The 25,674-nt window shown below is 35.2% G+C and overlaps 2 protein-coding genes across 2 annotated transcripts; one reads left to right on the top strand and one right to left on the bottom strand.

The window, feature by feature from the left end:
• The first annotated feature begins 3,141 nt into the window (after positions 1-3,141).
• LOC128244410 (arylalkylamine N-acetyltransferase 1-like) lies at positions 3,142-3,597 on the top strand. The gene has a single exon (XM_052962419.1). The coding sequence runs from the start codon at positions 3,142-3,144 to the stop codon at positions 3,595-3,597; it is 456 nt and encodes a 151-aa protein (XP_052818379.1).
• Positions 3,598-11,315: 7,718 nt separating this feature from the next.
• Positions 11,316-24,824, bottom strand: LOC128243839 (glutamate--cysteine ligase regulatory subunit-like). Its single transcript, XM_052961809.1, has 7 exons — positions 24,499-24,824; positions 20,805-20,870; positions 20,216-20,297; positions 19,847-19,906; positions 18,224-18,423; positions 16,760-16,874; positions 11,316-15,244 (listed from the first exon to the last, which is right to left on the bottom strand). The coding sequence occupies exons 1-7, from the start codon at positions 24,610-24,612 to the stop codon at positions 15,066-15,068; spliced, it is 816 nt and encodes a 271-aa protein (XP_052817769.1). The 5' UTR covers positions 24,613-24,824; the 3' UTR covers positions 11,316-15,065.
• Positions 24,825-25,674: the final 850 nt, after the last annotated feature.

Raw genomic sequence — 25,674 nt, 5'->3', positions numbered from 1 at the left:
AATGGTGAAGACGAAAACTTCCGAATAAGTTTTACCACGCTCAAGTGACAATATTAGGTGAACACCGATTTAAGGCTACAGCCTTAATAACGGAACTTTACATACATGTATGTCTGATTTACAAACAGCATTACAACTTATTATTTCCATTCATAGGTTTCAATCCCGTACAGTGGCGTAGCTGCCGTTACGCACAATACGCCCGTGCGTACAATTCGTCGCACAAGTCAGAAAATATTTGGGGCCAGAAATGCAATAAAAACAGAAGGGTAAGGGGGGTGAAGCGTTCGCGGGTCGCCTATTTTCACAAAGTGAGACAACAAAAATCTAAAAAAAATCCTATTGTTCAGTAAGAGCCTCGTTTACCGTTTAGTTGAAGGAACGCCTTTTTTACCCAGGGCTAGTTATACAAGTTATATAAGCTATGGTGAGTAGTTTCCCTTATTGTTCAGTCATAAATCAATCGTCGATAAATACTGAATATATTCGAACGATGTTTACAAAGCGGCAAGTTTCAAAATATCAAATGCAAACCTTGAACCTCCTTATCTTGAAATGTTCAAAGACAGTTGACAATGCTGATAAACTAAACTCTTGGGGAAAATGCAAATGGGAACATTTTTATGGGTTTTTCTCACCAAGGTGTCACATTTTGTTTAGGTTATTTATGAAGCATTATAATTAAATGTGTAGTGCCCCTTAGTATTTGATATAATTGGAGGATACAGCACAAATTTAAAATAAAGGTGTCTGTTTAAACTGTTAATATTCATGATATATTTTGATTTTAAATATCAGATAAACAAATATTCTCTACAGATATTGACAAGATCCATTTCTCAAAATTGTCGAATATACTGCGGGTAAAAAATATGCTTTATGAATGTTCACGACTCGTTAAACTGTTAATGGCTCACCGCAACTTGTGTTTATACTTAACACTTACGAATACGATAGAAATTGTTCTTGATTTTTTCTGGAGTATACCTTCTGTAACATTACAGTACAATGTGAAGGATTTTTTTTATATACCCACCCACCACCCCACCCCTCCCAAATTAAATTTGTCGTCACTTGTCCGGTCTTGGACTGCTTAACGTTTGCCGTGAACAGGAAGTCGAAACCAAACGGGTAATAGAGACCTTCGCCCAGAAGAGAGATCGACGTGTTGCATTACTCTTTCGGGTGTAATTTTATGGTGTAATCGTTGACAATTTCCTTCAGTGCATACTTTAAACGACTTTTGCTATGAAATAGAAGTTTGTTTCGTGTTGAAAATGTTAAAAACCTTTTAACAAACGTTCATATGCATGTTCCCTATTTAAGACAATTACCATTGTTGAATTTTCTACGAAAACGTTTTAAACATAACATTTTTGAATTGGATATGTAATATTTAGATGACATGAAGTGAACTCTTAATGATTAAGAATGGGTCCTTCTTAATTTTTAAGAATTCACTTCATGTCATCTAATTGACTTAGAATACAACCTCATTAGCTGATACATTGTCGATGCAAAATCTGACACAGGGATTGTGTATCGGATGATTGGCAGTAGGCGGATCATTAAACACGCGCGGAAGTTGAAATTCTTAATGATTTAAGTTTACAACTTAATGACACCTATCTGCAACTTCTGGCTGATAATGTAGGATGTTAACTAATCGGTGATTAAATGCAGATATCGATGATCCTGTTCTAATAAAATTATTTTGCTAAACAGTACCATTCTTACCTATGACAAAATCGAGAACTCCAGGGGGGCAGAACCCCCCGTCCTGCCCCCCCCTCCCTCCCCATGCCCCCCCCCCTCCAGTTCATACCGCTCATGTCAACCACAACTGTGCGTATACTTCGAAACGTCCTAGCTACGCCACTGCCGTATAAACATTTCCATGGACAAAGTTTAAAACCGTTCATGCGTGCGATTTTACATAATACGAGTAGAAAATGTAGGTGCATGTAATGTGTATTCATATCTCAAATCTCAATGAGGTCACATGGGTATAAAGATTAAAGAGGCCGATATAAAGAACATTGGGGTGGAATTTATACACGTTAAATTTGTGATGAAAATAAATAGTTATGGAGAATACACAACCAAGTTTGCGGTTATTGTCGAAAGAACAGATAGCCAAGGTTTGTTCATTGCAAACAAAATAACGTTTATCGTCAGCTGTGTGAAGAGATGAATGTCGTGCTGGCACGATATTGGACATTTTACCAGCTTCACATGTATTATATTTTTGAATGTCCAATGTCGTGCCAGAAGACTTCACCTTTTTAACGTCGAATGGCTTTTGTTTTGCTTGTACTCTTTTCAACTTAAATCGGCTATACCATATGTTTCGCTATATTTATAGTAATAATATCTGTCATGTGTTTCCGTTTCGGATAGAAAAATCCGACCTGAGGGCACCTGCGTTGCCACGTAACGAGGCTTGCCGAGTTACCGGCCACGCAGCGTGCCCGAGGGTCTAATTTTTCTGTCCGGAACGGAAACACATAATCATTGATTTTTTTCTAGCACACCTTAAATAACATTCTTTGTGAAAAAAATAAATAGAAAAGTGCAGTTTTGTACTTTCACCAAAAAGCGCGTGCGATGATGTTCACTGACGTCATGACGCGCAGTAATTTCTATTCACTGCATACGTCAAGAAGTTCCTTCAGTATCACGTCTTTTAAGGGTTATTTTGTTTTGATTTGAAGCTATATGTTTGTAAAGTTAATGTTAAAGGAACTCATCTATTGACATCTCATAATTATGGTTAAATAGAGTGTAAAATAAAAGAAATGAAAAGTATTACGTCACAGCGCGTGACTCATCTGGCATGGGGGGGGGGCAGATGGAGTTTTCCAGCACGGCTGAATTCACCGGAAATGCCTATCCGGTGTGCTAGAACATTGAATCTAATTGCAACGATATATTTTAGGCATTTGAAAAGACAAGAACGAATTGAGCGTTCCCGGGGGCGAACTGGTCTTGATCTCAGAAGAAAACTGCCAGGGTGCTCTCGATGTAGCGAAATCCTGCTTCGTAGATGACGAGCCCCTAGGGTTGGGTGTTGGGATCACGTGGACCAAGGAGTTCGAGGATCTATTTATAGATACGTTCAAACAAGGTTTGTCCGTGATGATGGTAGACCCCGAAAGTGGTGACGTCATGGGTATCAGGTCCGTCCGCACCATGTTTAAAGGTGATGCCTTTGATCTGGCGAGTATTAAAGACGCGGCAATGAGGAAGGAGTCTGAATTTTTCGAGGCTATGAATAAGGAAGTCAACGTTTTTGAGACGTACGGTATTGATGAGTTGATACAATTTCTAGGACTTGGTGTTTCCGCAAAATACCGACGTAGGGGCTTCGGGACGACTCTGATGCAGGCAGGGGTCAAACTTGCTTCAAACCTTGGTATTGAACCAATATATATTAAAGGGGAAGCTTCCTCGAACTATTCGCAACGAATATACGAGAAGTTAGGGTTCAAGACTCTTTTTACGAAGAAGTTTGAGGATTACAAAGTGGACGGTGAAGTCGTGTTTAAAAACACTGGTGAGCATAAGAACACCAAAGGTTACCTGGTATCAATATAGTAATAGTGATTTGTTCTATAAATCTGAATATATAAATCAACGTTCAATAGATCGATAAAAACGATGTATGTTATAGCTTCACCTCTGTACTCAAGGGCCAGCTATTGTTATAGGGGACTGTCTGTTGTCCGTCGTCGTTCGCCTCAATATTTTCCTTCAAAAAACTTCTCTTTCTAAACCAATTGGCTATTGCAACAAAACTTCACAGAATTGTTCATTGGACGGTCCTCTTCCAGTATCCATAAAATAAATGGATACATTTAGACCTCTGATTGCCAAGGCATCCTAATGGAAAAAGTAAAATTCTTCTGCTCAGAATCCGCTGGCCAGCTTGTTTTCGCAATATGACTATACAGTAGGCAAAACTTTTGAAACTGCCCATCTCCTCAGAAACCACTGGCCAGATTTCAAAATAATTCTACAGAAATGTTCCAAAGGTGGCTCTTTATCGAATTCCGTCAAACCATGTCGGATCGTTTAAAACTTTGCCGGCATAGGGCAGTGCTTGTTTTCATCGTATTACCATATTTATACAGTGGCTGGTTTCAAAATGTCTGCATGCAAAGGGAGTAGCCCACCTAAATGGCAGTCAACGAGTCGTTTGACTTTTTTACTATGGCAGACTCGTGACGTCCCCAACAAAAAGTAGCGAACGGTCCTTGTTCAGAGAATCCTCGCGGCTACAATTTTGAAATAATCTCCTTTATAAATTCAAATTTCTACGAATACATTAATTATTGCCTACCTTTAAACACATGTTTATCTTTGTCATTATGCAAAAAAAAAACATGTTCAGTTATCATTAAACACTTACATGTGTCGATTGTTTATCAAGTTTACCGAAATCTGTAAATCTGGGACAAATCTGACCGGTTGTGTACATGTATAACAGTTATCGTGACCCAGAATGCATTTATGTGAAAATAACGAATCTAATGATCAATGAAATCCAGTTTAGGTCAAGTGATGTGGGTATACATGTAAATTGAACAATTTTGTCATTATTTTTCAACATCGATGCATTTTATTACTATATATTTATTCGCCCGATGTTAAATGGTAGATAGTTGTAGCGTTACAGGGATACATAAGAAATATCAAAATAATAAAAAAGTACACCTGATCGCTCATTATTGTAGCTAGCAAAGGGAGCTGACTGCTGACTTGTCTTCGGTGGTTTATGTTGAGAGTTATCTTTCATTGTTGGTATTATCTTGTTTTAAAGCTGCACATTAACAGATATATACCATTTCAACAATTGTTCAATTTTTCGTCTCGGAAAGAGCAAATTTTGCGTAAATATCTGCAAACCAAAGATATAAGAAAGCTGACAAAAAATCAGATAGTAGGTTTTCATATTTCCGTTCGGAAATTAATGTTTAAGAAAAATGCATAAAACTTCAATTTGTTAACTTAAATATAAAATTTTGTGTCAGCAGTCTTATATTACTGGTATCCATGGATTACCGAAAAAATTGTCTCGTTCCAGACAAAAAATAATAAAAAATAGTCAAAACGTTCAATCAGAGTGCAGCTTTAAACGTGAACAATATAGGTTGAAGCAAAAACAGTTTTTAATTGAATTCATTTCCAGGTTAAATTCATTTGACTTTACTAATATAATAAAAAGACTATGATTCGTGTACGAATTTGTCTTATTTTGCGTTTTTTTAACTGTGGAATTCGTAACAACAAAGCTATAATTTCAAAAATCCGTTACATTAGACGCACGTTAGGTGCATACCTTGCGCCTCCAAGGTACCTCCAAAAAAGGCACTCAATATAGCAAGAGAGCCCTCCATGAAAAAGTGTTGCTAAGTGGAGTCTTATATGGAATAGTTTAGTGTAAATAAGTCAAAATATCTCAACTGAATTAACATACAATGTTCACTTAGACAATTAAGGTGGGGAAGGGGTGTATCCCCCACACACGTTCATTCAGAGCTCAAGGACATCACAAAACAACTGAAAAATAAGCTCTAAAAGTAGCCTGGGTGTTGGTGTTCTTTGTTTATTGCCAAACAAGATGGTGCCTTCAGGTTTAATCTAAGCATGCGTCTGCTAAGATTATGAAAGTGGTGTATCGTCTCTAGTACCACATGCACACGCTTCTTTGGAATAAGTCTGAACATAGGAACATGCCTATGCAAATCTGGTCTAATTTGGCGGAGTTCAAATGACAGGCTGCAACTGGGGTTTCGTTCAACATATTATCATTAGCCAAGGATGGAAAATGCATGTATGTATACTTGTATTTCAATACAATTCAAGGGCTGTTGCTCACACGGGGATTCAGGAGGTAGAGGGAAAACAAGCGACAGAAACAAACAATAATAACTTCTGATTTAATATAAGAATAGATAGATAATATCAAATAATTGGCAAGCCCAGCTGGTCGTATCTATAAAGATTTTAGTCGATAATAGCCGTTAATAGCCGTGTCAATGGTCAGGTGGTGACATACCTTCCGTGTCAATGGTAAAGTAGGTCCAAGGTGTAGGGGTGACACAACTTTTGGGTTCATGGCCTTATGGTGACATACCTCGCAGGTCCATGGTTATGTGATGACTTTACTCACGAATCCATAAGCTGGTGCTGTCATATCTTGCAGGTCCATGGTTATGTGATGACTTTAATCACGAATCCATGGTCTGGTGGCGTCATATCTTGCAGGCCCATGGTTATGTGATGACTTTAATCACGAATCCATGGTCTGGTGGCGTCATATCTTGCAGGCCCATGGTTATGTGATGACTTTAATCACGAATCCATGGTCTGGTGGCGTCATATCTTGCAGGCCTATGGTTATGTGATGACTTTACTCATGAATCCATGGTCTGGTGGTGTCATATCTTGCAGGTCCATGGTTCTGTGATGGCTTGACTCACGAATCAATGGTCTTATGGTGACATTCATTGAAGGTCCATGGTTCTGTGATGACTTTACTCACGGACCAATCGTCTGGTGCTGACATATCTTGCAGGTCAATAGTTCTGTGATGACTGTACTCATAGATCAATCTACAAGTGGTGACATACCTTGAAGGTCTATGGTTCTGTGATGACTTTACTCACGGACCAATCGTCTGGTGCTGACATTTCTTGCAGGTCAATAGTTCTGTGGTGACTGTACTCATAGATCAATCTACAAGTGGTGACATACCTTGGAGGTCAATAGTTATGTGATGACTGTACTCATAGATCAATCTACAAGTGGTGACATACCTTGCAGGTCCATAGTTCTGTGATGACTTTACTCACGAATCCATGGTCTGGTGCTAACATATCTTGCAGGTCCATGGTTCTGTGATGACTTTACTCACGAATACATGGTCTGGTGCTGACATATCGTGCAGGTCCATGGTTATGTGATGACTTTACTCACGAATCCATGGTCTGGTGCTGACATATCTTGCAGGTCCATGGTTCTGTGATGACTTTACTCACGAATCCATGGTCTGGTGCTGACATATCTTGCAGGTCCATGGTTCTGTGATGACTTTACTCACGAATCCATGATCTGGTGCTGACATATCTTGCAGGTCCATGGTTCTGTGATGACTTTACTCACGAATCCATGGTCTGGTGCTGACATATCTTGCAGGGTCATGGTTCTGTGATTACTCACGAATACATGGTCAAGTGCTGACATACCTTGAGGGATATGTTGTCTAGTGGTGATATGTCTCATTATTCCACCGTCTAATGGCAACATACCTCGAGGGATGTTGTCTTGTGGTGATATGTCGCATAATTCCATCGTCTAATGACAACATACCTTGAGGGATGTTGTCTAGTGGTGATATGGCTCATTATTTCATCGCCTAATGGCAGCATACCTTGAGGGATATTGGCTAGTGGTGATATGTCTCATTATTCCATCGTCTAATGTCAACATACCTTGAGGGATGTTGTCTTGTGGTGATATGTCTCATTATTCCATCGTCTAATGGCAACATACCTTGAGGGATGTTGTTTAGTGGTGATATGTCTCATTATTTCATCGTCTAATGGCAACATACCTTGAGGGATGTTGTCTTGTGGTGATATGTCTCATTATTCCATCGTCTAATGTCAACATACCTTGAGGGATGTTGTCTTGTGGTGATATGTCTCATTATTTCATCGTCTAATGTCAACATACCTTGAGGGATGTTGTCTAGTGGTGATATGTCTCATTATTTCATCGTCTAATGTCAACATACCTTGAGGGATGTTGTCTAGTGGTGATATGTCTCATTATTCCATCGTCTAATGTCAACATACCTTGAGGGATGTTGTCTAGTGGTGATATGTCTCATTATTCCATCGTCTAATGGCAGCATACCTTGAGGGATGTTGTCTAGTGGTGATATGTCTCATTATTCCATCGTCTAATGTCAACATACCTTGAGGGATGTTGTCTAGTGGTGATATGCCTCATTATTTCATCGCCTAATGGCAGCATACCTCGAGGGATGTTGTCTAGTGGTGATATGTCTCATTATTCCATCGTCTAATGTCAACATACCTTGAGGGATGTTGTCTAGTGGTGATATGTCTCATTATTCCATCGTCTAATGTCAACATACCTTGAGGGATGTTGTCTAGTGGTGATATGCCTCATTATTTCATCGTCTAATGGCAACATACCTTGAGGGATGTTGTCTTGTGGTGATATGTCTCATTATTCCATCGTCTAATGGCAACATACCTTGAGGGATGTTGTTTAGTGGTGATATGTCTCATTATTCCATCGTCTAATGGCAATATACCTTGAGGGATGTTGTTTAGTGGTGATATGTCTCATTATTTCATCGTCTAATGGCAACATACCTTGAGGGATGTTGTCTTGTGGTGATATGTCTCATTATTCCATCGTCTAATGGCAACATACCTTGAGGGATGTTGTCTAGTGGTGACATGTCTCATTATTCCATCGTCTTATGGCAACATTCCTTGAGGGATGTTGTTTAGTGGTGATATGGCTCATTATTTCATCGTCTAATGGCAGCATACCTTGTGGGGTATGTGGTCTAGTGATGATACAACTTGAAGTACATTAATCTTACATGGTCGTCCTTTAAAGATGACATACCCAGCGGGTCAAAAGTCTAATAGTGACATATGATACCCCATTGGTCCTTGGTCGAGGGGTGAAACTTAGTATTCAACCATGAAAAGGCATGTTTTAAATGGCCAGCCTCACCCTGCTCTACTTAAAATGACACACCCTCATCCGAAAGAAACTTAAATCGGCCCTGTTTACCAGTATTATAAATTTATTCCATCCCGCCTGCATTATGTCCCAATGTAGCACTCCAACTCTCATGTGGGCTACGGATTGTTTTGTTACATCACAGGGCAGCTTAACCTGCTTTTTATGGAGTTAAACATGTTTACCAAAACACATTTTAATATATAACGCTTTATAGCTCTTGACACCCAAATTCTGTCTAACTATAATTTGTAAAGTGGATACTGCTCCGTCAAAAATGAGTGATTTGTAACCAAAATCAAAAATGACCTACTGCATATTGTATAGAGTTAAACATGTGAACCAAAAATTATTCAATTCTTTAACCCGTTTCTGAAGTGATTGTCCAGACAAAACCGACCGACTGTCCACTACTGTTATATGGAGTAGAATAATGAGGCAATGTCAACCAACTACTCTTCAACCAATCCCTTTTCTACTCTTTCAAATTGTTTAAACTCCAGTCCACCATGAGAACGTTTACCATGGTACATGTAGCCAATAAATAAAAACATTACCTTGGAACATTATTTATTATTCACAAGTAGATGACCAATATCAATGATGCTTGTACAAACAATATCAATGATGCTTGTTCAAACAATATCAATAATGATTGTACAAACAATGTCAATGATGCTTGTACAAACAATATCAATAATGATTGTACAAACAATATCAATAATGATTGTACAAACAATATCAATAATGATTGTACAAACAATGTCAATGATGCTTGTACTAACAATATCAATGATGCTTGTTCAAACAATATCAATAATGATTGTACAAACAATATCAATGATGCTTGTACAAACAATATCAATGATGCTTGTACAAACAATATCAATAATGATTGTTCAAACAATATCAATAATGATTGTACAAACAATGTCAATGATGCTTGTACAAACAATATCAATGATGCTTGTACAAACAATATCAATGATGCTTGTACAAACAATATCAATAATGATTGTACAAACAATGTCAATGATGCTTGTACTAACAATATCAATGATGCTTGTTCAAACAATATCAATAATGATTGTACAAACAATGTCAATGATGCTTGTACAAACAATATCAATGATGCTTGTTCAAACAATATCAATAATGATTGTACAAACAATATCAATAATGATTGTACAAACAATGTCAATGATGCTTGTACAAACAATATCAATGATGCTTGTTCAAACAATATCAATAATGATTGTACAAACAATGTCAATGATGCTTGTACAAACAATATCAATGATGCTTGTTCAAACAATATCAATAATGATTGTACAAACAATGTCAATGATGCTTGTACAAACAATATCAATGATGCTTGTTCAAACAATATCAATAATGATTGTACAAACAATGTCAATAATGATTGTACAAACAATATCAATGATGCTTGTTCAAACAATATCAATAATGATTGTACAAACAATATCAATAATGATTGTACAAACAATGTCAATGATGCTTGTACTAACAATATCAATGATGCTTGTTCAAACAATATCAATAATGATTGTACAAACAATGTCAATGATGCTTATACAAACAATATCAATGATGCTTGTTCAAACAATATCAATAATGATTGTACAAACAATGTCAATGATGCTTGTACAAACAATATCAATGATGCTTGTACAAACAATATCAATAATGATTGTACAAACAATGTCAATGATGCTTGTACTAACAATATCAATGATGCTTGTTCAAACAATATCAATAATGATTGTACAAACAATGTCAATGATGCTTGTACAAACAATATCAATGATGCTTGTTCAAATAATATCAATAATGATTGTACAAACAATGTCAATGATGCTTGTACAAACAATATCAATGATGCTTGTACAAACAATATCAATGATGCTTGTACAAACAATGTCAATGATGCTTGTACAAACAATATCAATGATGCTTGTTCAAACAATATCAATAATGATTGTACAAACAATGTCAATAATGATTGTACAAACAATATCAATGATGCTTGTTCAAACAATATCAATAATGATTGTACAAACAATATCAATAATGATTGTACAAACAATGTCAATGATGCTTGTACTAACAATATCAATGATGCTTGTTCAAACAATATCAATAATGATTGTACAAACAATGTCAATGATGCTTATACAAACAATATCAATGATGCTTGTTCAAACAATATCAATAATGATTGTACAAACAATGTCAATGATGCTTGTACAAACAATATCAATGATGCTTGTACAAACAATATCAATAATGATTGTACAAACAATGTCAATGATGCTTGTACTAACAATATCAATGATGCTTGTTCAAACAATATCAATAATGATTGTACAAACAATATCAATGATGCTTGTTCAAACAATATCAATAATGATTGTACAAACAATATCAATGATGCTTGTTCAAACAATATCAATAATGATTGTACAAACAATAACAATAATGATTGTACAAACAATGTCAATGATGCTTGTACTAACAATATCAATGATGCTTGTACAAACAATATCAATGATGCTTATACAAACAATACCAATGATGCTTATACAAACAATAACAATGATGCTTATACAAACAATACCAGAGATGCTTGAACAAACAATATTAACAATACTTGTACAAACAATACCAATGATGCTCCTACTGATGCCTGTACAAACAATAACAAATAAAAATATGACGGGAAGATAATCCATTGTTTTAATAGCAGTGCCCTTTCATATAGTACCATGTTTTTAGTGAAATATTATCAAAAAACTAATTTACATGTTTTCCTCTAGCTGGTAACATATCATCTCTCTCATTTTTTCGTATAAATAATTCCCAACTATTTTCCAGTGAACAGTTTTGATGAAGTCACTTGTGTTATATGAACTGACTTATACTGTATGTGTGCAACTCAATGCTTTGTTTTACATGACAAACAACATTGTATGAATGTCAATTTGGTCAATAACTCTTAGAATATTTGAGCTTAAAACCAGTGATAAGGTCTAAATAAACTTTTTAGGTAAATCTGGCATTATAACATTGCACCAAAAAAAATGATACTAGTGATAGCTTCAAAATATATGCAAATTTACAGGATTTAAAAAAAAAAACAGTTATAAAACATGATTTCAAAATATTCTCAAATCAAACCAAAAGCATTATCTTCACTAAAAGTTTGGTGGCAAATCACCTACAAATATCAAAACCATGGAACAGTTCAGAGAAAGATTGCTCTCTGATCATTGATATAAAATCTGGAAAGTTGACGACTATGCATGACAGTGATGTCAAATAATCCATACAAATATCTGACCAATGATCCTGAGTGTGACCTTGGCCTTTGACCTACAAAAATGGGTCTTGCATGTAACATACCATCATCTCATAGTTAACATTTGTGCCACGTTATTTCAACAATACAAGGGATTTTGACCATTGTGTGTGACCATGACTTTTGATTAATTTAAAGACATTGGTCTTGCTAGCAACAGGACATGTGCTCATGGTGAACATTTGTGCCAAGTTAATTTAAAATACCCTAAAGCTATCTAAGGATAGACCGGACAAGCAAAAATAAAAGGAATTATGACAAATGACCATCAAGTGTGACCTTGATCGTTGACCTAAGGAAATGAGTCTTACATGTGACCGGCAATTTTCTCATAATGAACATATTAAAATACCCAAATGCTACCCAAGACACAGCCCGGCCATTTAACCATTTAACAAATATGCATTGATCAAATACCAAAAGCTTTTTTGTACGGCATAAGGAAGGGGTATGTCGAGTTATGCTAATTCGACTCTGTGTTTAGTACATGTTAACATGTAGAACTATATGTAGGTCAATGTATTTAGTACATGTGAACATGCAGAACTACATGTTGATCAAACACATGTTAAACATGATAGTACACATTGTATGCCCTCTGAGATGAAGTCAATGGCGAACCAGGTACTGTAAACCAAGAATAAAACTATTGGACCCGTTGTCAATGGAATTGCTGTTGAATTTTTGTGCTACATGTATATTTCATTAAATATCATTAAAGCATCTTGTCTGATGTGTTTTATGTAATGACAATTTAATTAAACTTCTCATTTTCATACACAGAATCAAAAGACCAAACTTATTTTCTTTTTAAATTGTACAGAAATAAACTTAACTGAAAAATAGAAGCATAATGTAATTTTAAGATTATATACATGAAAATTACAACTTTCATCTGAATATATTAAAGGGACTAGACACCAGATGGCCCCAAAATTGGCAAATACACTATTTCCACAAATCAAGCCTAGAATTGTCAAAATGAGCTAGTATGAGTCTGAAAAAACATCTTTTTACAGGATTGAAATAATATTTTGTCATTGTCTCAGCATAGTTTACCTTTTAAATAAAGGGCATAATGGTTTCCCAGTTGGTATAGTAGTGAGAGTATTTAGCATGTGAAAGCCACGGGAGTAGTACAGATACATATTCCAATGGTATTTTTAAATTAACTTGGACTTACATGGATTTAAGTGGTAGACAAACCCAGTAAATTTCAAATGTGAAGAATATGCAAAAACTGCGAAAGATGATTATGTCATAAGCCAAGTGATACATCGGTTACTCAAGATTTAATGCATTGCACACGATATCAACTTTTTTTGACAATTTTATCTTTTTCTTGCAATTGTATCATCTGGTGCCATAGTCCTTTTAACCCTGTACATGTATATGCAGCTTATTACGTGCCACTTTGCTGGCTGAACAAGAGGCCTGTCTATCAGTACTTTCATTTTACGCTTCACTAATTCTGCAATAGTGAGAAGAAACTCCTAGCAATAGTGACAACAGTGCTTGTTTTTGTTTACTTAACAATAAATACATCACTGTTGCTTAAAGACATTGTGTAGCTTTAAATGTTTTGTCAAGAAAAACAAAACAAAATTGGCAGTGAACAAACCTTAGCAGTTAAGTAAATACACACTTGCTGTATGTACTTATATCCCGGACACTATATAAGCCTTAGAGCTGAGGACCATTGAATACCTTTTGTTTTGTAGAAACTAAACTTACACCTAAAAAGTATACAGTATAGTCTGGTCACAGGAAAATCCATTTTTTACAAAACCCTTCGGAATTAAAGATGGTAATCAATTTACTAAGGAAAACTTACATTTTGTATATTTAATCAATATCCATAATGAAATGTTAAAGTGACACTTTCATTCAAAATTAATACAAGTATATAACAAACATCAATTTAGACTGATAAACCTTTAACAACTTACTAAATAATACATTTACAGAAAATATTAATAACTAATAACAAGTTTGTAACCGTGTAATTAATAGCAGAAAGCGCAAAAGTATTAAATGATTGGTGAATGCTAATAGATTTACTGTGATCTACTATTGTCTCATGAGGTAGAAATCATGTTTTATCTTATTTCTGTCAAATTGAACTCGGTATGTTTCATAAGAGCAATTGTTTTTGACATTTATTCATCCTTTTTGGAATATTAAAACAATATTATTTATTGTGGAAAATCTTATCTGTAAGTAATTGTGCATCTTTAATACTTCAGTATTCTCCCACATTTAACTAACTACAAATTGTGATTACTTTTATGAAATGAGCTTACACTTTCTAAATTGATCTTTAATTCACAGTATGCACTCCAATGAAATATCAATGGGGATACTTTGATATACAGACCCCTCACGGCCATATGATATCACAGACAAATGAATAATGATCACACCTCAATACAAACACGTTAGCTCATCACAAACACCTCAATTATGGAAGTGTGCAAGCCCATAACATCTTGTATAGGGTTGGATACAGTTTGCGTCAGATGGCGTAGTTCTTGTATTTATACGTGCAGTTTAAATGAGAAGGTAAGACAGACTCATAGACACCTTGTCATATGTCTATGTTAAGTCATCTTATTTCCAAGCTTTATCTAACTTTTAAATAATAGATATAGGTAAAAAACCCATATTGTTGATATCACAAAGGAATTGAAACCCACTTTTTTGCATCATAAGCATAACTCATGCTATGTCGTTATCATAAGCATAACTCATGCTACCTCGTTATCATAAGCATAACTGCTTTTCTTCCTTTTTGGAATTGGTATGGTAAAAACGGCTAAACATTATCCAACCCTAAACAGACTATACATGAAGACTGCTCCTCATCTAGACTCCCCTCCTAGCATAATGTCCGTCACTTCCTCTTCCTAACATCCCTCTCCGCCTTGAGTAGGTATCCCTTGGACTTTACAATGCCCCGACACTTTACGAGCACGGAGTACCGTAGCACCCACAGCGGGTCCCAGCCTTCACCGTCCTTCTCTGAGCTTGCATCCTGTATCACCGATTGCAATGTCTCAGCAGGAAGAATGTCTGTGAAAACATGTGCATAAAGACTTTGAAAATTAGCTCTCTACCAGGGCCTTTCAAAAAATCTGCAGACTCTATACATGAAATATTGACAGAGGTAAGAATTACATTTATACATATGACAGAAATCTTTGGAATGTTTCCATTTAATGGGCAAAATGCCATTAAGGTACTTTTTTTTGCTAAAAGTAGTTCTATTTTTAACAGGGAGGTAGAGAATGATGGCAAAACCCAATGACATCACATCATGTATAAAAATACCATTATTCAGCTCTAAAATTAATAAAGTTATTTTTTCTTTTTTTTTTATAAAGATTTTGATTACTGAGTAATAAATGTTTTAAGAACAATACCATTGCCAAATTACACCAAAAGTAAAAAAAAATCAAACAATAATTGTATGTTTGCAAATCAAATATACTGCTTGACAAGATAACGCTGTTCCCTTGCTGATGTAAAAAAAGAGAGGTATTTCTCTGATTGCTTTAAATTTTAACAATATACAAATATATAAGTGGTATTGTTGCACCTGTGTGTAACTTTATAGCACCTTTTAAGACATTGTCATAGAAATGATATTTGTATACATTTTTCTACTACACAAAAAGTTGTTGTTCCGTCCATATTTCATCCATTTCAATCACCTCGTTAATAAAAGCTTTATTCCCGGAGTTCAATTTTTTTTCTTATTCATATTTTAGCAATGCCAGTACATACGGTAAGTGCATTCAGTCACAAAGTTTCAAATCATAATAGCCATGTATATATCTTTAACCATTAAAACATCCTCATACAACCTTTTCTAAAACATTGTGCTCCATCCAGGCCTATTTTGTTAAGCAGTCATCAAACACCAAAATGTTTAATGCACTTCATCTATATTTTCTTCCAGTTTCATTGTAAAAGAACATTAGTTTGTATTCGCAGTATGAAAAGATGCCAATAACTTGACAAGTTTTAAAGAAAGTAATTGTATTTTTTTAATACTTTTAGTAGATAAATACTGATTTTTAAATGGCTTTTTATATTCTCATCAAATATGAACAGATGTCAATAACTTGATAAGTCATAAAGAAAGTCTAAATATTTTTAAATGGCACACATTTCCTGTGAGCTTGATATTTTTCAATGTCGTAAAACATTTGCTTTATATACTGTCAGTCATTTGAGTCATTTGATTTCTACAATTATGTTTAAAATTTTACTGTAGAATGTCAACAATTCCTTATTTCAAATTGTCATATACAGTCCACCTCTCGATTTATCTACAAACAACTCATTCTCCCACATCCCCTAATACAACACCACAACCAATACTTCTGATTACTTCAAACTAATCTCCTCTCTACAATTCCCTCCTCCTCTCCCCTAACCTGCCAACAAACACACATCAATTCATACAACTAATTCTAACTCTCCTCTCACCAATCTCCCTCTCTGTATGTCGTCCTCATCCTAAATCTCACTCCCCCTGTTACCCCTCTCAACCCAAAAAATCCCTCTATCTGTCCCCCTCACCTCTGGGATCATTATGTGTGAGTAGCTGTATATCCTTCTCCTTGGCAAACTCCACAAGCTCTTTCGGCATAACACAGCAGGACTCCAGGTTCACCTGGTTCACCATAGGCTTGACCTGAAACACAAGCCCAAATTACTTATGGAACAAAAGTAGAAGCTGTATCAATAAACGCCCTAGATAGCCCTGCTTTTCTATGTGCTCTGCTTCACCTAGTTTAATGCAGTGTAAACAAGTAATGTTAACAGAATTACGACGAGTGCCAGTATTCATAAAACATCTTAAGTCATTTCCTAACTTAATTCATTTTCATCCCACTGATATAATAACTTGATAACATCCAAAATACTTCATTTTCAATACTGAATGTTTAAACATACTTTTGAGTTAAACACTTAAATTTGACTCTGAATTTTCTAAAAAAAATCGACCTTTGTTAAGAAATGACTTAAGATATTTTATGAAGACAACCAAGGTACAAAATGTATGCTGAGGATGCCATCACAGAGACAGCACACTCAACTATTCTGTTTTGTTGAAACATGCATTGAATACTACAAAATTAGCCTACATGCAAAACCTCAGCCAAATGCTCGCTTACTAACCTGTTTCCTGAACTCGAGGAATAAAAATGTGTATTATATTATAACTCCTTTATATCTCACTTCATTCATTAAGAAGGTTGGAATGTTGGGAAAACATAATGAAAATTTCAATGCAATACATTATGTATTTGCTGAGATAATGACTCAAAGGTGCTAACATGGAAAAGTTAAACCTAAACCAAGGTGTGATGCCAACGCTAGGATGAGCAGAACAGCTCTCCATATTCCTCGAATAGACGACCAAAAATGTATTTGTTTTAAAATTTTGTTAAATTCCAGTTAATGGTTATTCATTTTGGCCTGGCGAGAATGGCATAAACAGATGGACGAACTAACCAATAAACACACAAGTAAACAAACCAACAGACAAGCAAAAAGGTCATGTTCCCCTGAATACTGAAACAACTGTGTATTAAACCAAAAACTCCGAGCAATCAATTTCACCTCATTCACCATTGGTTTGACCTGAAATACAGCCATATATCTAAGCTCCTAAAACCATTACTTGATCATGCATATCTTCAGTATTAACCTCCTTAAACCATAACTTTTATGTGTAGGCATTCTAGCAGCTTAAAGTATCTGAGAAATAGTTGGCTAATTTAAGTTTTATCACCAATTAAAATGAGTCTGTCAAATCACAGAATTGTATACATGTAAGTGTCACTTAAGGAAAATTATGGTAGTATTAGTCTTACAGACATATTAATTTGCATGTATACACTGAGATATGTAATGCATATACTTCCATAAATGAAAAAGAAAATGTTCAGCCCAGTTAATTTCTTGTAAATTTCATGGATTGAATTATATGTAAATGCATTTTTAAAGTCTCTCTGTGAACAAAAGAAGATAATTTACCTCTGCCCACTCATATAGCTGTTCAAGAAGTTTCTTGTCAAAGTCTGCGAGTCCGAGTGAAATGACAGTTTCTCGGTAAACAAGCGTCTCCAGGGCCTTCCAGTATGGCTGTACTACCTCCAGTGTCAACTCCTCATTATCGACCTCGGGGAATGCCACAATCACTGTCTCAATAAACGACACATCCAGCTCTGACAATACTGGGATGGAATTAGAAAAATATTAGAAATAAAAAATAAAAAATCTCATTGAATGTTTCATGGACATCAGAATAACACTACAATCACAAGTATGACATCAAGAAAATGGTCAACATATCATAGAGTGGCATATTAGGAAGAAAAAAATCTAAATTGCAATAAGTACTTTATCTTATACTCATATAATATCATATGTATTTCCAAGTCTTATGAAAAACATTTTCCACCGAAAAAATATATACGTTTTTATACAACATAGAAATGTTATTCTATATATATTCTTCATATATTATGTAAATATGATCCATGTTGAAAATACATGAGAAAAAAAGTAAAATAAAAATATATGTGGGAACGTCTAGTTCAAATAATTCATTCATTCTTACAACATAAACACTTGAATTTTCAATTGATCACACAGCATGACCAAACTATAAACTTAAGCAATTATTATAATTGCTTTTCCATGTCACATTTTAAAAGATAACTGCTTCTTTTGAGAGGAGCTATTTTAGAATTCATTTTACAACAGACCTTATTAATTTGTTCATGACAATGAGAACCATAGTGTTTTGCTGGTGACTTGTTCTGAAAATGTTCCCTAGCAATAACATAGAAATTAATTTATTTAGATTTGTAACAAAATAATGAATATTTTTTTAAGTTGATTAACCAAGGTCGACTTTTTTGAATGACAATTCAAGCAACAACGCCAATGATAATTATGACAATACCTAAAAAAGACATTATCACATAAGCAAAATATGCCCTATTTTGTTTTCCAGCTCTTTTTTACTATAAAAGGGTAAGCTAACAGTGATCATTTCATGCAGCGTTTCGGTTTTCTGGGACACCATATTTCATTGAGGGAATCCAGAACCTCCAAGTCCCGGCTGGACACCATAGATTTCAGACAGAAAAATAGATCGGAACCAAAATTACATGTTAATTTGATGCAGATATTTTTAGAACTGTAAAACACTAAATAAACTCAACTTAAGAATTAAAAAAACTCTTCAACACCATACTTAATGTGAAATTACCGAAATTGGTAAAACAAGCAAAGACTGATGTATTTGCATTTGAATTTAGAAGAAAACATGGCCTTATTGACAACTTTTCAGAGGTACATAAAGTTCAATTGACTTGAGGAAGGGACACTTTATTTCAATTCATGGTGTCCTTTCATGATCCATGGGAAATAAAGTATAAAGCGTCGACCCCAGACATGACATTTAAAACAAAGGCACTGACAGCCTAACTGTTTCGAAACAAGGCACAAAGTCTATTTTGAATCTGGACATTTTGCAGCAAGATGCTACACATGAGATATTTCAGTCAGTTTAATGAGTATATTATATTTCACTTAACAAATAAGTCATTTAACACAACAAATATTGGTTCAAAAACAAAGCAAACATACCTTTATCCACGGCCTCCTGGAGCACATCTGTGGGCAGTAAACTACAGAGGAATATCTTCACTGGAAAAAAAAGAAAAAAAAGAATAACCTCCATGGTTGAAAAAGACATAATTTATGCAACAAAAATCAGAAAAATTATTTTACAAAAAAAAAGGCATTTAAATTTGTGTACATGTACATTCATTTCACAATTTGAATAGGAACCAACAAGCTAGAATGTTTATACCATTACTGTACTTGTTTTTGCAACTTTAAACTTTCAAACCCTGCAACCATTTTGATTGTGCTAGACTAGCAAGCATGATCCAGTTGGAATTATTGACTATTACAGATACACCACATAATTATATGCATCATGCATAAAGGTACCTGTGAGCTTGAAGTCCCCACGGTCAGCCTTTGGCACCGTCTCCTTGTACTTCTGGTGAACACAATTAAGGTCGGTCAGATACTGAAACAAAATGTGCAAATAAATATAATAAAATGTACATCACATGACACAGTTATAATTGATTTTTACCAAGTCAAAGTCTACTTAATTAGCATTACTTTGTACATTAGCATTTTGAGTTAATTATTGCTTTATTGTAAAAGAAAACAGTGTTCATAATTTGTGCTGTGACTGCTACAGTCTTAAAATATACAGAGAATTGAATAGAAATGCCAAACAGCTACTTGTATCTTAAAGCAATGGTTATTTATAACATTATTATCTTCATATAAACCACTCATTACCAGGGATCATGCTAGTCTTTGAGCATAGTGAACATCTGCTCACCCAGGGAAAAAAATTCTACCAAATCATTTTTTATTTTTTTATTTAGCCTTACTAAAAAGAACTTCTACCTGGAATCCAAATAGAAGGAAGTTTGACAGTGAATAGGGAGACTTCTTCACCATAGTCTCCTTCTAGCTTTATCCCTGCTTACTATAAATGTTTCATTTAAACTGTAAATACCTGTAACTCATTTTTGTCGGACCCATTTATAAATGCCTGGAATGTTGTGCCGATGCATTCACTTATCTGTAAAAGAAATATCACCATTATAATACTAACATTGAATAATTCTATTATATGTCATAATATCAGTCTTCCCTGATGGACAAGAAAAGAAAAATAATATCTTTGACACCCAGTTTTGTGCATGAATTGTTTATGTAATGGTTAACTTGAGGACCATAACAGTACTGTGAGAGATGTAGTGTGACAGTGAGAGCCAGAGATGTTACTGTACTGAGTGTTTGTTGATGGCACTTGATGCAATAAATCTGTAAGTAGGCAATGTGGATTGTATTGTGTGATATGAACTGTAATCTGAATCATGTTTTATTGTTTTATCCATATTTATGGTAACTGCCAGGCCACTAGACACATAAAGACATTATTATGAGACTATTGAATATAAGGATGTGTAATTCTGTTATCAAATAATGACGGTAAGATATGTCAAGTATTATAGTTCTCATTAATTTAATACACCTTGTGTGACTTTTCCACTTATAAGTAACAAAATATATAAGTGCGGCGGGTCACCAAAGGTTATACTATTTTGAAGCTTCATTTGAACACAAAATATCATTGGTATACTCTGGTGGTCAACATGGTGGTATGTGTATCACCACGTTCATCTGCTGCTAGCACGTACAACATCAAGAAACATACACGAGGCATATCGCCGGCATTCGGCTTACCACAACATGCAATATTATAACAGGTGCTGCAAGCACAAAAAGAAGCTTGTAAATTGTACAGTGCTCACAGAATGGCTTTCACCAGATATTGACAATATCATCCCCCATGATTATCAGGTAGCTGAAATATTGAATGTTAGTGCTGAAATATTGAATGTAAGTGCTGAAATATTGAATGTAAGTGCTGAAATATTTAATGTTAGTGCTTTCCAATTAAAAGCATTTTTGGATTATTTTGTTATAAGATACAAAAATATACCTGTGAAGGACTTCGGGAAAAGTTTGCACCAATAGTATGCATCTTTGTTCGAAAAGCAGATGTTATTGTAGGGTTTTGTAACTGTCAAAACTAATAACTAGAACTCCGCGAGTCGGTTGTGTCGCCTGACGAATTATTTACTGTCGACATTATAGCTGTTAGATTGGCATTTTATTCATTTATAGACAATGATGTTGCCATTTAACTTTCAAGTGTAGGTGGCATTTGATAGTTTACGAGATATGCCACGGACAAAACCTAAGCAAGAAAATTAACAAAGGGCAATAACTCTAAAAATATGGCAGCAAGAGTAACGGTTCTTGTGCACTGAACTTGCCCTCAATGAGATCTATCTAGCTATGAAGTTTCAAGTTGATACCTCTTATATTCTTCAAGATATGCCCTGGACAAAACTAACAAAGGGCAATAACTCTAAAAATATGGCAGCAAGAGTTACGGTTCTTGTGCACTGCACTTTCCCTCAATCAGATATACCTACGGAATAAGTTTCAGGTTGATACCTCCTATAGTTTACGAGATATGCCCCGGACAAAACCTAAGCAAGAAAATTAACAAAGGGCAATAACTCCAAAAATATGGCAGCAAGAGTAACGGTTCTTGTGCACTGCACTTGCCCTCAATGAGATCTATCTAGCTATGAAGTTTCAAGTTGATACCTCTTATATTCTTCAAGATATGCCCCGGACAAAACTTTAAGCATGAAAATTAACAAAGGGCAATAACTTTAAAACTAAGAAAGCAAGAGTTACTGTTATTGTGCACTGCACTTGCCCTCCATGAGATATATCTACATATGAAGTTTCAAGTTGATAACTCTTATATTCAACAAGATATGCCACGGACAAAACTTTAAGCATGAAAAATAATCAAGGGCAATAACTCTAAAAATATGGAAGCAAGAGTAACAGTTCTTGTGCACTGAACTTGCCCTCAATTAGATCTATCTACATATGAAATTTTAAGTTGATACCACTAATAGTTTAGGAGATAAACCCCGGACAAGCGAAAATGGGACGCGGACGCCGCCCCCGCCGACGCCACCGCCACCGACAAAAGTAACCCCTATATGTCGTCTTTTCAGGCGACACAAAAACCAAATTGAATTTAGTTTTCATTTAAAAAAATATCATTGCGCAATGTGTTTGTTTAAATGTGATTTGTTATGTATGTTACTATTAAGGGATTTTCAGATAGTCATGACTGAAAGTTACTGGCGTTAAACATTCACTAGTTATCATTGCGGTACTCATTCAAAGTTCACAGCACATGAATACCTTCTTGTCTCGTTTTCATGTGAAACGGTACAAAGAAATAGCATTCAGAATATTGAAATGAGCTACCTTAATTACCATTAAATAACATTTCACAATGCCGCATTAAGTGTTGACATGACACGGGACAAATTATATAAATGAGCGTGGTGTGTATATCAGTATAGTGAAAAATAGATTTAAAAGATGACGTCTGCGGTGATAAGCAAAATCTGAAAAAATATGTGTGGTTGGTTGTGTTCGGGCAAGAAACTTGTCCCTAACCAGAGTGAGTATATATTTATTTTCAAAATTATTAAATTACTAGACTGGAGAGTATGATTAAACTTTGCTTGAGTCGATGTAGACTAATTGATGCTGGTCTGGTTCGCCTATCTGAACTATATTAAAAACATAGCCCATTTCCCCAGCTATCCCTGGTATACCCCCGGACCTGGGGGGCCGTGGTTACAATTGACTGTAGTCTAAAATAAAAGACGTGTTATACGGGATTCTTCCAATCCCTAACGTCTAAATGGGAATGTGCAAAAAACGGGGGTGTTTTAAAAATATTGAAATTGTTTTAAGTGAAGTATTTTATGGTTGAAATTGATCATAAAGAGTTATATTCATATTTTACCATGTACTTGAAATGTTATTTTGCACTAAACAAGCATTTAATGCATTAAAACAAGTTGTTTACCTTTCCAATAAAACGAAAGTTGACTGACACAGACAACAATTATGCGAAGGGGAACAACTCGATACAATCGTAATAACTCGGCCTCCTCCGACAAAGCTTCGAAATAGACCTCGTTATACAATCGTAACAACTCGGCCATGGCCGAAGTGTTCCGAGCGATTTAAAACTGTGCCCAAAAGCCTTGCAGGTGCCCTTCATGTATATATCGTTATGTTTTGACAGAATGAAATGAAGAAAAGCCGTCAAACTCATAATTATAAGTTGGATATTTAGTTTTTGTGTACGGAACTAATATAAAATAACATTATCTGGTAATATTTCTTGTTTTTATTATATTTTATAAACGCAATATGCTTTAACCCGGAATCCTGATCGGAACAAGTACCCACTTTTGATACTAAACAATTTGTACGTGAAGGATTTGCCATATCAAAAATCTAAAAAAAATCAGTCAACGTACAATTATTTGGACTACAATTGACTGGTGCATAATATCTGGGCTTAATCCTGTGCCATTCTATATTTTGAGTCCAGCAACAGGGGACCAAGTTTTCAAGCAGTTATAACGTATGAATCACATTTTGGTTCACACATTTACCTCAACAAATAAAACATCAACAACTCGTAAACAAGTGCTTAAAGTGCACAACAACGTCAGCGGTCGTGTTACAACAGATGATATTCCTTACAAACATTAGCAATCAAAAAAAATGTAAAAATAACATGCCTCGACTGTAGGACTTTGTGATGGTTTTCTTTTCAATCTGTTCCAATTCACTATATTGCCACTATTCAATAATAAACTTCCTGCCTTCGGTACAACTGGGATATCTTCCGCCATGTTTGTTGTCAAAACGAAAGCTTATTGTGCTTACTCGAACTAATCCCAAACGTAGTCAGTGTATCAAACGAATCGAGAAGATGTCGCTACGTACTCGCACAATACTCAGCCCTTGAAAGCTTTTTAGTATGTATAGTTTTATTGATATCACATCAGCAGAAGAATTGCCTGATGTTGGATCCAAAAGAAAAAAATGATCCCACGAATTATTAGGTGTTTCAAGAAATTCGCTTTTAAAAGTCCTTGCAAAATGGAACAATAATCAGGATATAAATTACGAAATAACCGAGTACAAAAATCAGAACGTCGTCACTATACTATCTACGTAAAAACTATCATAAACATGTAAATTTAACTTCCACCATTAAATTAGCTCTAATAATATATATTTCATCTGGGACTACCATGGGTATGGTCTTCACGCAGGGGCGGCACCAGGAATTGTCGTTAGAGGTGGCTCAGCAACCGTTTGACATTCGCCCCACCCTCAGAACCGTTTCTTAAATTGTTTAAAATGTTGGCAAGACGATTTTGGGTACTCCTCTAAGAAATTACACAGCTTCTATCTGAAATGGTGTATTTTGAGCGTAGTTTATTTTTTTTCTCAGACATTGACATTAAAAGTAACGGCTTCCAAGGACGTTTCAAGGGGGAGGGGTGCCCGCCCCCCTCGGGAATCCGCTAGTGGGGCGTACCTGCCCATACGCCTATATATACCCTCGTGCCTGGGACCAAAATAAATACTCCTTGCTCATACGTACAAACCGAAAAAAACGGTTGGACAAGTGAAAACGATTGTTTATGACTGTGACAGACTGACAGTGATATAATTATGTATCACCATTTCTGGAATTTCAAATTTTGCAAAAACGGCTTTCATACGGCTGATCAATAACCGTACTACTTTTTTGGCAATTCTCAAATAAATGGGAGAAGTAATATTCAACAAGTAGATCCTTTTTTTATTGTCTATTGAAAACAGATCTGTGGCTACTATTTGCCATGTATATTCTGAGATATAATGCAAGGGTTCTTCTGCGCTTGAGTCTCTATGCTCCAAGC

The sequence above is a fragment of the Mya arenaria genome, chromosome 8, assembly GCF_026914265.1.
Source record: "Mya arenaria isolate MELC-2E11 chromosome 8, ASM2691426v1".
In the NCBI taxonomy this organism is placed as follows: domain Eukaryota; kingdom Metazoa; phylum Mollusca; class Bivalvia; order Myida; family Myidae; genus Mya; species Mya arenaria.
Note: the sequence above shows the minus strand (reverse complement) of the source record. Positions and strands in the feature narration are given on the sequence as shown.

Bases quoted from the DNA above. Each gene is read 5' to 3' on its own strand.
- LOC128244410 (XM_052962419.1), top strand. From the start codon at position 3,142: ATGGTAGACCCCGAAAGTGGTGACGTCATGGGTATCAGGTCCGTCCGC.
- LOC128243839 (XM_052961809.1), bottom strand. From the start codon at position 24,612: ATGGCGGAAGATATCCCAGTTGTACCGAAGGCAGGAAGTTTATTATTG. The intron at 20,871-24,498 runs GCATGTTATTTT...TTTCTTTTACAG, and splicing joins CACAAAGTCCTACAGTCGAG to ATAAGTGAATGCATCGGCAC. The intron at 20,298-20,804 runs GTATTTACAGTT...ATTTTGTTTCAG, and splicing joins CCGACAAAAATGAGTTACAG to TATCTGACCGACCTTAATTG.